The 16436-nt window shown below is 47.7% G+C and overlaps 1 protein-coding gene across 3 annotated transcripts in view; it reads left to right on the top strand.

The window, feature by feature from the left end:
- DCBLD1 (discoidin, CUB and LCCL domain containing 1) overlaps nucleotides 1–14697 on the top strand; it is a 69522-nt gene extending 54825 nt beyond the window's left edge. Inside the window, exons 9-16 of one of the 3 annotated variants that reach the window (XM_057311120.1) lie at nucleotides 1076–1285; nucleotides 1853–1977; nucleotides 2253–2400; nucleotides 2489–2596; nucleotides 4410–4494; nucleotides 4725–4774; nucleotides 5668–5787; nucleotides 8544–14697. In XM_057311120.1, coding sequence (XP_057167103.1) covers nucleotides 1076–1285; nucleotides 1853–1977; nucleotides 2253–2400; nucleotides 2489–2596; nucleotides 4410–4494; nucleotides 4725–4774; nucleotides 5668–5787; nucleotides 8544–9046 — 1349 coding nt within the window. In that variant the 3' untranslated portion in view covers nucleotides 9047–14697. The remainder of the gene's footprint in view (nucleotides 1–1075; nucleotides 1286–1852; nucleotides 1978–2252; nucleotides 2401–2488; nucleotides 2597–4409; nucleotides 4495–4724; nucleotides 4775–5667; nucleotides 5788–8543) is intronic. The other 2 variants (XM_057311121.1, XM_026504689.4) reach the window with 2 other exon arrangements.
- The last annotated feature ends 1739 nt before the right edge of the window (nucleotides 14698–16436 follow it).

Genomic DNA, 16436 nt, shown 5'->3' with positions numbered 1-16436 from the left:
TATACCGAGACAGTAACTCAATTAGCATGAAGTAGAAAATATTTTTTCTTCATAATCTAAGCTCTCTCAAACTTCTGCCAAAAAAAGAATGAAAATTCAAAATGACACTTACGTGAAGATAAACTCCTTTCTGTTAGATTTTAACAAGAAAAGCTTTTTTTTTTTTTTAAAGATTTTATTTATTTATTCGACAGAGATAGAGACAGGCAGCGAGAGAGGGAACACAAGCAGGGGGAGTGGGAGAGGAAGAAGCAGGCTCCTAGCGGAGGAGCCTGATGTGGGGCTCGATCCCATAACGCCGGGATCACGCCCTGAGCCGAAGGCAGGCGCTCAACCGCTGTGCCACCCAGGCGCCCCAACAAGAAAAGCTTTTAAATATTACAGTTTGATTTGTGGTTATCTTGAATAAAGTGATTGAACATGAGTGTGTGAAACAAGGGCTTTTTAGCCCCTCCATCACGAAATATATTCTGTGTAAATATTCTCTCAGCATAAAGTAAAATATTTCCAGGAGAACAATATGAACATGTCTTCTTTGTCCAGGAGAGGAGTGTGGCCTGTATTTGCTAACCTCCACATTGTCTTGGACATGGTAAAATTAAGATCCTAAGGATGACGTTGAGTACAATTTACTGATCTTCAGAGCACCCGGATGTCTGTCCTCTTCAAGGACACAGACAATAGAGTCCCCTCTGATCCAGTGAGAAGAATCCTCAGCATTTTAAACCTTTAAGACACATTGTACTTTGCTGAAATGAGGGTGAATTTAGAAGTCTAGAAAGGAAAGTCAATAGTGGGAACAAAGATGTCATTTATAGGGGATGTGACTTCAATGAGATCCATTAAGAAGAAAGGCAGCAGTTGCAAGAGACAACAGCATAAATGAGTCAGATGAAAAGTCTGGGTCATTAAAAAAACTAGTAATTAAACAGTTGATTTGATATCAGAATGAAAATAAATCAACTGAAATTCTAGGTGAGATGGAGTACTTTTTTTTTTTTTTTTTTTTTGCTTTCATTTTGTGTTTATATCTGAAATACTTTCTTGGCTTTTTTTTTTTTTTTTTTTTTTTTAGGTTGCAGCAGATCATTGAGTCTGGAACCGGACACACAGATCAGAACTTCTTGGCAGTGGGTCAGTGAGACGGGAGAACAAGTTCACTGGTCTCCCGGCCAAGCCCAGCTTCAGGACCAAGACCTGTCATGGGCTTCAGGGGACAGCGGCAAGACCCGCAGACAGCGCGAGTGGCTGGAGACCGATTTGGGAGAGAAAAAGAAAATAACAGGTACGGTTTCACAGATGCAAAATGCCGGGCAGTTGAAATTATGTTTCTGAGCAACGTAGGCGCCTCTTTCTCTAGCTCAGAGTACTCTGTGTCTTTTCTAAACGTGACAAGCCTCCACGTCATCTTGATGGGAAGAACCTGTGTGCAGGTTGTAAGTGTGGAGGTATGGATTAGATGAAACTTTTTTGTTTTTAAGATTTTATTTATTCATTTGACAGAGCCAGCACGAGCAAGGGGAGCAGCAGAGGGAGAGAGAGAAGCACGCTTCCTGCTGAGCAGGGAGCCCGATGTGGGGCTTGATCCTAGGACCCTAGGATCATGATCTGAGCTGAAGGCAGATGCTTAACCGACTGAGCCACTCAGAAACCTTTTTATAGCATGTTGTCAGTGTGGAAACACTCAGCTGTGGTCAGGTTTCTAAATGCAAATAAGAAAAATTTGCCTATAAAATGATTTAAGATTTCAAGTGAGGGAAAAAAAAGAAAAGAAAGAGAAAAGAAACCTGGGGTTGTAATACATGCTATATGTATTTTAAACTCTAACCTATCAGTAATATTTTCTTACAAGGAATTATGACCACAGGATCCACACAGTCGAATTTCAACTTTTATGTTAAGAGTTTCGTGATGAGGTTCAAAAACAACAACTCCAAGTGGAGGACCTATAAAGGGATTGCGAGTAATAAAGAAAAGGTAAGAGAAACTTTGGAGGAAAGACCTGAGTGGCAGAGTGGGTCTCAAGATATTTTTATCAGTGTGTTTCCAGAAAACAGATCTGCAGCACCACCTTCGTTAGGTAACTCAGCCTTTGTTGGCAAAGCCTTGTATCTACGCTAGCAAGCGTGTCTGCAGAGCCACAGCAGACCTGGGTTCCTGGCTTTGGTGTCCACAGCCGGGTAGGACTGGGGTGGGAAGGACGGAGGAGTGAACGCCCAGCCTCTTCGGGTAAAAGTTACTTGATTCTACAGGTGTTTCAGGGCAACTCTAATTTTCGGGATCCAGTGAGGAATAATTTCATCCCTCCCATCGTGGCCAGATACGTGCGGGTTGTCCCCCAGACGTGGCACCAGAGGATAGCCTTGAAGGTAGAGCTCTTCGGCTGCCGGATCTCACAAGGCAAGTCAGCGAGTCATTCGGTTCTGCTCGTGCCCTGTCCCAGATGGTTGTTACTAACGTGATTCTTCCACCATCTCTTCTGTCGCAGGTAATGACTCGTTGGTGTTTCGCAAAACAAGTCCAGACACTGTCGGTTCCACTGAAAGAGAAGATGAGACGATCACAAAATCCGTCCCCTCTCCGGAAATGCCCACAGGTAGGGCACTTACCGTTTCGTGGTTTCCTCAGGAGCGTGACCGGACTCCACGTGATTATTACAGTAGCTTCAACAAAAACTCATTTCGCATTCATACGACAGTATGAATGTCTGGAGTCAGATGGCCGAGAGGTAGCAGCATATGTGTAAAATGACGCAGCATTGCAAGTAGAGAAAGTAGTATTCACACACCACGTAAAGATTTTACGGGAAAATAATAGCTCTCTGTACAATGGAATAGTCTGCGGCCGCGAAAAACAAATGTGTTTAGTAATAGAGGAAGCTCTCTGAGATAAGGGACAAACTTAAGAAAATACACAAAGGACAGGACAGTCCGTAGAGCACTCTACCATGTGTGCAAAAAAGGGAGTGAAGAGGGGCACCTGGGCAGCTCAGTCAGTTAAGTGTCTGCCTCCCGCTCAGGTCATGATCCCGGGGTCCTGGGATCGAGCCCTGCATCGGGCTCCCTGCCCAGCGGGGAGTCTGTTTCTCCCTCCTCCTCTGCCCCTCTGCCTGCTTGTGCTCACTCTGTCTCTCTCTCTCAAACAAATATTTTTTTTAAAAAAGGGAATAAAGAATGAATATATATAGATAATCATTCCAGTATCTCTGGAAGAATGTCAGAAACATAATTTGGCTTCCTGAGAGGAGGAACAGAGGTAGGAGGGAGTAATAAACATTAAAAGTACATTTATTTTTTTCAGAATATAAGATGATTTATGTATTAATTTTATAAAATTCAGAAAGATTATAGGTCTATAAGTATGGAAAAAAGTCATAAATTAGCATCCACAATCACCATATTCCACTGTATCTAATCAACTATATTTATCTGTAACTTGGAGAAAAAAATGGTAGCATACCACATATTTTGTTCTGTAGCATATAGTTTTTCACTTACCATTGTATCATAAGTATCTTCCAGTGTTACTAATTAGCTGAAAAACACAGCTGCTAATAGCTTTATAGTATTTTTTCATATGGATATACCATCACTTAGTTAACCATTCCCCTATTGTTGGATGTTTAAGTTCTTGGATTTTTCCCAAATTTCCACTCTGGTAAACGACGCCACTGTTAATTACAACTTTTGTTCCTTTCGAAGGTCCTTATGCCCCCCATTTCATGAACTGCACATTTCCACTCCTGATCATTGCTTTGTTTTCTTCTCAGGGATCACAGATAAAGAAGGGTGACGAACTAATATTTCTCCTTTAGTTTGCATCGTGTCTATAAGCTTGGGGCCTGCTTTATTAGCTGTTAACGTGACTTCCTTTTTTAAAGTAGGAAGACATGGCGCTCTGTGCAGCAGAGCGGAAATGCTGTCCGAGGTCATCAGGCTGCATTTCCTCTCAGCCCAGCGCTCCAGCGCCCTGGTAACCGGAAGCCCAGGGCTCTTCTCCCCTTTCCCCTCAGCTGCTGCTGCTGTGCACGGGCAAAGCTTCCCACCATCTGGGGGGCTGGTTCCCTGAGCTCATTACCTCCGGGCCAGCTGGGTGGCCCAGCTTAAAACCTTCCCCCTCAATTCTGATTTTGGAGTCTAATGTTGTCCAGACAGCAAGCCCAGAGTAAATGTTAATCCCTGAGGACCATCAAAAATTGCCTTTTTGGAAAAAATAAAATTTATTTTCCTAAACTTGAGCCAGGATTTTGAATCCTCTCTTTGTGCTGAGATCAGGAAATGCCTCGCACATATTCACCTTCCCCATATATTAAACCGTTGAAGAGCTTTCAAATTAGTGTTGAGTTTCAGACTGTGAACGCTGGCTGCCGTCCGTTTCCGTTGTAATGTGGTGGCTTTCCCCCTTCCTAGGAATAAACAGCACCGCGGTTGCCATCCCACTGGTACTCCTTGCCCTGCTGGTTGCCGGAATGGGAATCTTTGCAGTCCTTAGAAGGTGTGTGACTTGACATTTTGAAGTTTCTTCTCTAATTATGCAAATAATGACAAAACCAAAATTTTTTTTTTTTTTTGGGTGTAGAAAAGCAGCGTTACTTTGGCCAAGATAAAATGTTAATTTATGTTTTAAAAATAAGTTGGGTAGGGGTAGAAAGTATCACGTATTCTCCTATAAACAGTACTTATCGCTTAGAAACCTTTTCAAGTAGGATTCTTTTGTCTCTGTAGGAGGAAGAAGAAAGGGAATCCATACGGATCAGCAAAGGCCCAGAAAACAGGTTGGTTTGCAGAAAACTCTTCCTACGGTTTTTATACTGTCTTAGAGAAGGGACAGGATCTGCTGATTAAAAGCACAAGGACGTCTGTGACCACACTTACTTGTTAAAAAAAAAAAAAAAGATCTATAGCCTTTAAGTTATCAAGCCTAAAAGGAAAGGAAGATTGTGTCCTCTTTATTTTAGTTGGGAGTTTTCATGGCCTGTTACTTTGACTTCTGTTCAGCTTATCCCATCATTTATCAACATTCTTTTTTTTTTTTTTTGGCCACTGTGTAGGCCACCCCACTGCTGGTCACCCGGGAGAAGTTATAAAAGCCCCACTTTCACAAAGTACATTGTCCAGCACACTGTGCCTCCCCAGGCTTCCACGGTATTTCCCATCCTGGGAGAGCAAAGAGGAACCAGGCAGGGTTCAGGTTCGGGTTGCAGAGAATCCTTAGGACTACAGGACGCCCGTGCAATGAGTCAGCCACGGCCCAGAGAGAGGACAGGGGGGCAGGACCCCTCAGAATCTTAGGGGCACTTTGGGACTCCACCTCCGCAAGCTCTCGACAGCCAGATGCGTTGACTTCTCTGAGACACGAGTGTCGTGTCTGTGCAGATGAGAGGACACCATGCCCACGTGTGTCACGTAGGGATGATCTGGGATGTGAGGGGCACACAAATACATCCCGAAGGCAGGTGGAAAGCGTGGTCAGAACGGTGTTCGCTGTTGTAACGACCGCAGCATGCTGTTTCTACCACCTGTATCTGAGGAGCCGGGGCCACGCGTTTCACACGGAAGGTCAGCCGGCAGGAGGCAGCCTGACCCCCGACTCATGGAGAGACACATCGTGGGCAATGTGCGTTAGGCTTCTGAGATACTAGTTTGTTCTGTGTTATCTTTATTCCAGACTGTTGGAAGCAGATCAAGTATCCCTTTGCCAGACACCAGTCCGCCGAGTTCACCATCAGCTATGATAATGAAAAGGAAGTGACGCAGAAGTTGGACCTCATCACAAGTGACATGGCAGGTAAGCGTGCAGCCGCTGGGACGGTGCTCTAGGGTCTGAAGTGCTGCCTCTGGGAGGGGGAGACCAGGAGGGAAAGAAGGTGAAAACCCTTGTGTTCACTTGGGGCCCCATAAGTCAGTGATGTGCACAGTGCTCTTTCTTAACTCTGCACCGAGTTGCAAACGGACACTGAGGTCTCTCTCAGAAGCCCGTTCACGCCAGGCCAGTCACCGACAGGAGCTAGAGCGGAGCTACAGCAGTGGCCCCCGGTACCACGACAATCTGGAAGCCCTGAAGTCATCTGTCACTAAGGTTTTGGTGAAGACACTAAGAGGGACTGGAAAGCACAGCTCCTGCCCTTGTGGAAGACGAGCTAGGAGATAAAAGAAGCCGCCCAGTGTTAGAATGGCCTCTGTGTCCTCAGTAGCCCTCCCTGAGAGTCAAGCTTCTCAAACGGTTCTTGGGGAAGGATCCATTTGGTTTTTGCCTTTTAAAAAATTATTTCTAATCCATCAAGAACTAATACTTTTGTAAAATACAATACAGTTGACCCTTGAACAGCAAGGGGGTTAGGGATGCCGTCCCCCGCCCCCCGCACAGTCAGAAATCCATGTGTAACTTCTGACTCCCCCAGAACGTACTACTCATAGCTTTTTGCTGGTCGGAACAACCTACTGTTGATTCCATTCTTACAAATAACATAAACAGTCAGTTAACACATACTTTGTATGTGTTATGCATTATATATTGTATTCTTACAATAAAGCGAGAGAAAATGTTATTAAGAAAATCTTAAAGAAGAAGAAAATACATTTCCAGTACTACACTGTACTGAAAAAAAATCCACCTGTAGGTGGACACACACAGTTCAAGCCCCTGTTGTTCAGCGTCCACTGTATAAATTAGGAGTAATAATGACATTTAAAAAAAGACATACAAAATATAAAGTCTAATTCTTTTATTAGATTCAGTGGACATAAAGTTACCTCCAAATTGCTGTGAGTTTCTAAACACTTGCTCTGAATTTGTGTACTTGTCTTTTTGCAGACCTGTCTCAGTTCTCAGATAGGTAGGCATCTGCAGACCACACTCTGAGGAGCACTGCTTAGCTTCTCGCTACCCAGAGTGCATTCTGAGGGCCAGCAGCACAGGGAGCTTGCCAGAAATGGGGGCTTTCAGGCCATGCCCGGGCCTTCCGACCCAGAAGTCCCCAGGTGGTGCATGTCAAAGTCAGGAAGCTACCAGGGAAAGGCTGCTGGAGCCGCTTCAGGGCAAAGAGAGCATCTCTCCACCCAAAATCCATCTTCTTATTCCTCCTCCCACCCCCCACCCCTGACAATTCTAGTGCTACCTTGTAGATAAAACAAGGGGAGGGAAGACCCCCTTGTCTAGCCTCTTCTTCCTTTCATTGTTCTTTAGCTTCTGGTGCAGCCTGTCCTCCTCCCCCACTGTGTGGTCCTTCTCGGGCATCTTGACCGTGGGAGCCCCTGGGTCTCACTCTTCCCCCCACTTAGCCACAGTCTGTCTTCTCAGCAGCCTCACCATCCCCTGCTGCAGAGCGCCCAGTAGAGAGCCCTTCCTTGCATTTTTTTTCTGTTCAGCTGCTAAGTGCAGACTTCCCTCCCTGTCCCCGAGAAGTCAGCCATTCTCACCTGCTGGACCCCTCTACCTGTGAGTGTCAACAGTTCCTCAGTGGGTCCAGAATTGAATCCATCGTTCCTCACCCTCCCCATGACTGCTCCATACATTCTCTTTCAAGTGGCTTCCCGACTATGTATCCCAGGCTTCTGGGCTTAACATCTGGGAAGGGGCCTTGGCTCCTCTCTTTCCTCACACCCTACACTGTTGGTAATATATTTCTCTGAATCGTGTCTCCAAGGGGTGGCCTTTCCAAGGCTGCTGCCAGATCCCTAGTGTGTGAATTAGACTTTTTCTTTTTTTCTCACTTTTGTGATCTTTCCCTCTTTAGTCGGCTTCCGGGTTACCTCTAACTGTGCCAGTCTCTTCTTTACAATCCTCAATAGCTTTCTAAAAAGTAAACCAAACTTGCTAGCAAGGCACTCAGTGTTCTCCATGGTGGAGCCTCGGGCTAACAGCGCACACCTGGGACCTGAGTTCGACTTCTGGCTCCACTGGCTGCTAGCTGTGTGATCTTCGAGAAGTTACTTCATCTCAACCTGCTTCTCTTTTCCCGTTGGTGAAATGGAGTATAGTCACTACCTCATTGTACTTTTTTTGAGGATTTCACTCATTGATATCTTAGTATCTTAGAAGAGTGCCCGACACAGTGAGGACTCAGTAAATGGGAGTTTTATCGTTATCATTGCCATCATCATTAGTCCCCAACCTACTATTCTGGTCTTCGTGTTCCATTACATCACCCCATGTCCCTCATACTCTGCCCACATCAAATAGGTTTTTAATCACCGTTCCCGTTCCTCATAGTACTACCTCCACCTCCAAAATCTGCCACCTCAAGAGCCAGCTGGAGAGCTCCATGAGGTACTTTCCCTCGCACCCCGCGGTGTGGGGAAGCGTCATCTCTGCCTTCTCTAGGTTCCTGCGATGCGCAGAGTAAGGCTGCCTAGGGCCCTGCGTGTGGCACCTGCGCCTTCTGCACCTCGGGCTTGCGCACCCCGCCCGCTGGGCGCACCCTGCCCGCTGCGCGGCCGGCACTGGGCCGAGTTGGTGCCGCAGAGCTCCTCCCCCGCAAGCACCGGCTTGCCCGGGGTCCGCGTTCCGCGCACATGGCGTGTCTCCTGCGCTTCTGATTTCAGATTACCAGCCTCCGCTCATGATTGGCACCGGGACCGTGACCAGGAAGGGCTCCACCTTCCGCCCGATGGACACCGAGGCGGACGAGGCGGCGCCGAGCGCCGAGGCCGGCCGCCACTACGACTGCCCCCTGCCGGCCGGCCGCCACGAGTACGCCCTGCCCCTGCCCCACCCCGAGCCCGAGTACGCCACGCCCATCGTGGAGCGGCACGCGGCGCGGGCGCACACCTTCTCGGCGCCGGGCGGCTACCGCGTGCCGGGGCCCGGGCCGGCGCACACGCCCTCGCTCTCGGCCGGCAGCGCGCCCTACCAGACGCCGCCGCGGCCCGCGCCCGCCGCCGAGCGCCCGGGCTACGATCAGCCGGCCGCCGGCGGCCCGGCAGCGCAGCGCGCCCACCCCGACTACCAGGAGCCGCGGGCGAAGCCGGCGGCCAGCGCCGCCTACGCGGCCCCCCGAGACTGCCTTCGACCCCTCAGCCCCACGGCCATGACCGCTCTCTTGTGAGCACACTGTGAAACAACCTGCTGCGGTACCGAGCGGCGGGCTGTGTGCGGCCCAGGGAGACGGGAGACGGGGTCGAGTGTGCGTGTGTGTGCGCGCGCGCGTGTGTGCCGGGGTGTGCCTGCGATTTCATAGGATCCTGCGGTGGAGTCCTGGGGACTCCTCTCATACTGTTTACAAAGTAGTGCATCTGGTTTTGTTCTTGCCCTTAGGGCAAGAGTCTGTTGGGTTTCGCTGGGCTAGGAAAATGACAGTTTTCAGATGGTATTTTCATTTCTTACTGTGATATTGAGCTGCTTTGATGTAAAATGTGCAATCTGTACAGAGTTGTATTTAACATGAATTAAAGTAACTTAAGTTTGCTTTATCAGATTTTACTTCTGCAGAGGCTAAGTGGGAGAATGCAGCTGTTGCAAAAACGTGTGTAGTAAATAGTATGTTCACTCTAAGTATTTTATCTGATGTGTTTGCAGCAGGTCTGTTTAAACTTAATCTTGTTATTGTGGCTCATTTCCTTTCCTTTGATAACTAGAACTAAAAGCATTGCTAACATTCTTTTGGAAGGAATGAAATTACTTGAAGTTTGAGAAACACACCCGGTGGTTGTTAGCGATTATGATTGTAGATTACAACAAAGCACAATGTCACACCTCGGCAGCTGCAGGTCCCTTAGACTCCACTTGGGGTGGGATGTGCGGTGGCCAGTCAGGGCGCCCACCGGCCAGGGCAGGAGGGTCCTGCGGGCCGCGGGGGGTCTCCCTGTCTGGGGGTCTGGCTCTCGGGAAGTACTGGCCTTGTCCCACTTTGCTTCCTCCTCACCTCGGGGCCAGCAGATCCTGTGTGGCTTTCCCGCGCAAATCCACTGTTTCAAAGTGTCTGCAAAGCCCGGGGCGACCAAAACTGCTTTCCCAACAAACTGAATGAAGGTGGCATATGATGACAGCCTGAATTACTGTGTCAGATGCTTTTGTACCTCAGATTAAAAATACTGCTGAGGTCACACGCCCACACTTTTGATGACTTTATTCGGAAATAACACATTGTGACTATGAAACACAAAGTTATTTGACATATGTTCTTACAAAAGGGACCGAGGCCAAATCTACACAGAGCTTTTCTACTGAGATGGTTGGGAACTGAACTGATTTTGTTTCTTACAAAATCAGCCTGTCTCTAATTCCAGATTAGCCCAGACCTCAGCTGTACCTCATGTTCACTGCTTTTTATCTGTTTGTTTTGAGTTCACTATGGAAGATTTGCCTCTTTTGCCAAAGAGGAAAATGTGTGTTTAACAGAAAATGTGGACCAAAAAAAATCCTTTACCTAAAAAATGCATTATGATTCTATTTGTAGGACTATGACTTTCTGTGAAACTATAAATATTTAAAATAGGGTGCTGGCTGGAACTTCACAGATTTTTTTGGTTATTTTAGAGGATAAAGAGTTTACGTTGTGGAGTTTACATGGTTTTATATGCATACTAATTGTAATAATAAACTATGCCAAATCACAGTGCCCCTGCCTCTCACTGGTGTCCTGCTGGCCAGGCTGTTGAAGGCATGTGAGAGGCTCAGCCTTCCTAAAAGAGCAAGTGGTTACTGTGGAAAGAGCTGGGTTTAGAATTAGGTAGGTCTCGGTTCCAGACCCTCATCAGCCACACACTAGCTGAGGGATCTCGAGCCAGTTATTTTGGAAATAAATGAAGAGCGACCACGCAAGCGAAGTCTCTTCAAGCTTGCTGTCGCAGGGGAGTCTGCCACCATCACTTGCATTTTGCAGAGAGGCGGAAAGGCAGCAGAGGGGTGGGAAGCTTCATAGTGGAAAAGAAAGGAGGGCTGCAGCTGTGCCTTGATTGGAGGCTGCTGGCCTGGAGAAGCTGTAGGTTGGATTAACTAGATAATTGGTTACGGATGCGTATTTGGATCTCTCTGCTTGGCCCTAGGTTGGAAGTGGGGACAGAAATTAGAGAAGCTGTCAGTAATCAAATCTTAGTGATTTGGAGTTGACTGTTGCAGACATTCCTGCTCAGCTTCCTGGTCTGGCTTCTGCAAACCTGACCTCTCGCAGGCTGCTTCCTGGGCTGGTTGTGGATAATGGCTTGCTTTCCTGCGCTTATTGCTGTGGGTTGTAAGTCAGAGTTCTGTTTTTATGTATGGTCCGTCCATTATCCATTTGTATAGTCAATCTGTCTATAGCCTTAGCCTCAGTTTTTTCTTGTGTAAAAATGATGTTAATGCGGTTCCTCCAAGGCTTACAAATTAAGAATTAGTCGGGACAGGAGCCCCTGGGCGGCGCAGTCGTTAAGCGTCTGCCTTCGGCTCAGGGCGTGATCCTGGCGTTCTGGGATCGAGTCCCACATCAGGCTCCTCCGCTAGGAGCCTGCTTCTTCCTCTCCCCCTGCTTGTGTTCCTCTCTCGCTGGCTGTCTCTGTCTGTCAAATAAATAAATAAAATCTTTAAAAAAAAAAAAAATTAGTCGGGACAACATTTATCAAAGTTTTTGTTATATAATTGGCTGTTTGTCTAATCTAGGCCCTCAGTGGGCTGCAGGTAGCCTTCTAACATTAAAATATTAGTCTGTAAGAATAGACTTCTTTACAGTGAATTAAAGTTATTTTCATCCATCACATTTCTTCCCCGTACTCGTGATCTAATCAGGACGGAGAGAGAACGGGACTTTGTTCGGAACAGCGCTTCCCCGGGTGGCCTCACTGTGTAGATGGGGTGGCTGAGTGGAAAGGTCTGATAAAACCCTACACTGCCAAGCTTAAAGTAGAGGATAAGAGCAGGAAAACGCTATGCCTTTTTCAGTGTTTTGCAACATGAGTCCATGTGATAAGGTGAGAATGAGATCATTCTAATTGTCTGGTGTCTTCTATGTTATCAAATCCTATCGGGAGGCAAAGATTGCGTTCTGTCACTTCTCACAGTTGTGGCTGCAACACTTCTCTGACAAACGAGACTACACTGACCACGGAAGCTGCTGAAACTGCTCTGGGTTTTGTTCCTGAGAATTCATTTGTATTCATGTTACTTGGGACTCCTGTGTCTTGAATCCCAGGATTCCTCTTTCTCCACCATGACAGATTCTCAGCTGTTTTGCGCTAACTGCTTGCCTCTGCTGTTTTCTTTATTCACTCCTGGAATTCCTGTTCGATGTTCAGTGGACCTCCTCATTCCATTTCCGTCCCTGTCTCTTAGTCCCTCTTATTTATCGTCTCCTTTATCTTCCTGAGCTGAGTTCTGGGTAAACTCCCGAGAGACAACGTGGCACAGTGGCTGGGTGCACAGACTGGAGATTGCCTGGAGGAGAAGCCATCACCTCTCTGTGCCTGTCTCCTTGCTTGTTCCGTGGGGACAGACAATACTATCCACCTGCCTATGCCTGGTGTGAAGACTGGTGGAAGCTTCTCAAGCATTGCCTGGCCCACATGGAACACTGTATAAGATTCCGTATTCTACTCCAGTTTACTAATTCCGTCTTATCTCATCTGCTTAATTGAGCCACTGAGGTTCTAATTTCAATTTTTTAAAAAATGTCTAGGTCTGTGGATTCTTTTTCAAATCTGCCCTTTTTCTACAGTATCTTCTTGGGGTTTGAGTCCTTCTTTTAATCATTTGAAACATTCATTTTATGTTCTCTGATTGTTCTGTTCTCTTCATCCCACTTAGAGCAGGAGCTGCTGTGCAGTGGAAGGCTCTGGCAGCGCTGTTCAGTCCAGCTTTTGCACAAGACACATTCGGAGCTGGCCAGCGTGGTACTCGTTAATTACGCGGGGCTGGGGCTGTCGGGCACCGGAATGTGGCTGGACTGACTGGGGTATACAGTTTTTATGTTATCCAACTGTATTTAGAAGTAGACAGCCACCCGTGGCTGCTGGCTCCTGTACCGGACAGGGCAAATGGGCGATCTGCCCCCTCCGTCGCGGTGCCACCCCTCGGACCTTTGTTCACCCACTCCAGCCACAGGAGCCTCTGGGCTGTCGCTAGAACCTGCCGGGGACATACCCCTCCTGAAACCTTTGGACTCGCCGCGCTCTCTCTTTCTGGAAGGTTCTTGCCCCAGATATCTGCACGGCTCAAGCTTTCACTTCAAGTCTGCGCTCCGACCGCATCTCCCGGAGCTCTTCCTTCCTCTCCCTGTCTGAAGACGAGCGTTCCTCCCCACACAGCTCTCCTCTCCTGCTTTACTGCTCTGGGTACCATGGATCCCTGCCTGGCACGGCCACGGGGTTTCCCGGCGCTCCCGCTGGACCCCGTCCCGCGCAGGAAAGGAGGTGTGCGTTGTGTTCCCGGCGGGTCCCCAGCACCTGCAGCGCTGCTCCGTTACTCTTGGCTCGGTGAATGAACGGGCCGAGTTCTCGAGGCTCTGTCCTGGTCGTCGTTTCTCCTGACTCTTGTTCATGGTGGTTTGTGTCTTTACATGGTTTCAAATATTTTATCGTGAGCCCTTCCGTAGCAGGGCGTTTCCCTCCTTGTGAAAACCTCATGATAATGGCCTTTCTGAGTGGTTTTGCGCTTATATCTGTCAGGTACACCAGGGAGGGTTGCCAGACAAAACAGAGGATATCCAGTTAAATTTGAATTTCAGATAAACAGCAAATAATGTTTTTAGCGTTGAGTATGTTCTGTGGACTATATGGGACATATGTATACTAAAAACTATTCATGTCCTGTATTTTTATTTGCTGAGTCTGGCAACACTAACACTAGGAATCTATCAGCCCTGCACCAGTTTTTAGTTTAACTTTTGGGTCGGTGGTTCCTAGAATGTGCTGAAAATGTAGACCCAAAGCCGCGTGTGAGGCACAGGCCCCGGGTTTTCATTTCCCAGGGCTGACTGCGCTGGTCACCCGGGCCGTTCATCCTTTGTTGCCAGTTTTATTGGGCAGGTTTGTTTGGGTTCACCCTTTCACTGTTCCAACTCCCTGTCATGCCGAACCCCAAATCGCGTCTCCTATCGTTTCAAGGAGGTTACCTACCCAGCACCTGAGTAACCAGCACCCTCCCACCACCCCCAGGATGCTCAGGGCCTCAGCGCCAGTGCTGGTCACTCTGTTTCAAAGTATCTTCTTTAATTCTGATACCCGGGTATTTCCCTGTATTTCTTGAGATAAGTGGGGCCTTTAAAAGAATTCTGATTTGATTTTACGTAACACCCCTAGGAACTTACAGACAGGTTTTCATCTCATCTTGCGGGAGTGATGCCTCCCCAGCAGGCAGGAGATGGTGCAGGATTTAGAACCATATAGAGCTCAGGTTTAACCTGGGATTTAGCCTTTAACTAAATGATTTCAAGCACATTATTGGTGCTCCGTCAAACAAGAGGCCATTAGCCTCAGGGGGCTGTAATGCCGGGTGGTCTACAGGAGCAAACCGAAGTCTAAACCTGGAAGTGCCTCAACGTTTCGGAATTGAATGCTAGGGACAACCAGAGACAAAGAGCCAACTAGGATTAAAGCTGTAGCCAACCAGATAATTTCCTTTCTTTGCTCCTACATGTTCTCGAAGCCTTTCCCCTGGCCTCTTCGGTGCAGTGCTCCTAACCACTCCTGGTCTGGCGCCACCGGATCAGAATCTATAAATGCTCAAATAAATTTAACGTTTTTAAAAATGCCTCAGTTTATTTTTTAACATTGGTGATTTCTAAACCCACTTCTTATTCCCTAAGGCGGAAATGATTATACGAGGGCTGCTGTGAAGACGAATTTATATCCGTTTTACTGTACATAAGTACGGTAGGTGAGCAATAAATATTAACTCCTCTCTCTGCGCCCAGTGTGAAGTCTAAACCGTCCTCCAGCACCACTTCCCTTGGAGTCCCTTTCAAGCAGAGGTGGCCTTTTCTCTTCAAGAGTTGCACTGGCTGCGGCCAGGGGGCAAGGCACACCTTCCCCCCGACACCCACTTCCCACCCATTCTCACTTTCTCTCCTGCTTGCAGAATCCTCTCCGCGATACTCCTGCCCCCTCTTATTCCCGCTGTGGCAGCTGATGTCCCCCAAGCCATGCTCCCATTCACTGAGGCCTTTTGCCTGGCTCAAGGTCTTCTCCATCTTTCCCTGTGATCACACTGGAAATTCAGCGTCCGGCGGGGGTTCTGATGTCTCCTCTGGTAACCTGCCCTCCGCGGATGGCCGCACTCCTGCGGTCGGCAAGAACTCCAGCTCGGAGACCTTGCTAATTCTGTCTGCTCCAAACCTCCTGTTCTTCGGATTCCTCACCTTTCATCCTACTTACGCACTGACCTCATGAAGATATTTGATGCCCAGTCATCAAACCTTTTAAGTTGCATTTCCTTTCCATCCAGCACATGAACTGTTCTCAGCATTTTCGCGCTGCTGTCTTTCCAGGAACCCCAAACCTTGAGGCCCCAATGACAGAAGTCCCCCTCAGCATACCACCTGCTCTTGTCCATCACGGCAGCAGGAAAACATTGTAACTGTTCACACCGGGGCTCTTCCCAACCCCTGGGTTCCCCACTTCCCTGGGGCCCTTTACTCCTCAACCTTATCAAGCTGATCTTTGATAACTGCCCCTCTGCAACTGTTCCAGGCATGTCGCCACACTCCTTCCCCTCATGGTCCTGAACATCAGACCCTGTACCTGCCTATCCATCCCTCCTCCCACAAAAACCTGCATCCACGCCGGTCCTTTTCTTCTTCCCTCCTGTGTCAGTGGGAAAGGGTCTCAAAACCTTCGCTGGTGACCTAATCCCCATTGGCTTCTCCCTCATCTCAGATTTTGCTCTAGGAATTCCCTTCTCCCTTGTCTTCACCTTCTCCCTCTCAACTGGTTATCTTCCTCTTGGCCTATAAACTTGTTTAAATCTCAAGTGTGAAGAATTCTCCTTACGTGTCCCCTTTCTGCCCCGGGTGATGTAGCCTGGCATGTTTGTGCCTCCACTCCTGTTCGTTCCTGTCTGATGTAGTCTTTGGTTACACATGGTTATGCGCTGGCTGTACACCCAGAACGCAGTACCTTTCCATTTCCAGCCGTCTTTGGCATCCCTTTAGGGCATTTTAAATGGTTTTCGTATAAGTATTGCACATTTTAAAATTTATGCTTAGGTGTTTTCTTCTTGTTGTTGCCATCAGAAATGGTACCGCCCCCCTCCTTTTACAGATCAAGACCCGGTATGGCCTTAGTGGAAAAAAGTGTACATTGTGCAACTGGACTGCCTGTGTTCCAATTCTGGTATCACTGTGTAAGCAAGAAAGTATTTTACCTTTCTCTGACTCCATGTTCTTATTTCTAAGTGGAGATACTGGTAGAATATATTTCATGGAGTTGCGGTGAAGATTACAAGGGTTACTACGTGTAAAACCCTTAGATCCGTGCCTGACCCATGGTGGGTACCATGTTGGTATTAGCTATTATAGACCTATTTTTTTA

This window comes from Ursus arctos, unplaced genomic scaffold (assembly GCF_023065955.2).
Source record: "Ursus arctos isolate Adak ecotype North America unplaced genomic scaffold, UrsArc2.0 scaffold_13, whole genome shotgun sequence".
Classification (NCBI taxonomy): domain Eukaryota; kingdom Metazoa; phylum Chordata; class Mammalia; order Carnivora; family Ursidae; genus Ursus; species Ursus arctos.
The sequence above is the reverse complement of the archived record's forward strand: the minus strand, read 5'-3'. Positions and strand labels throughout refer to the sequence as shown.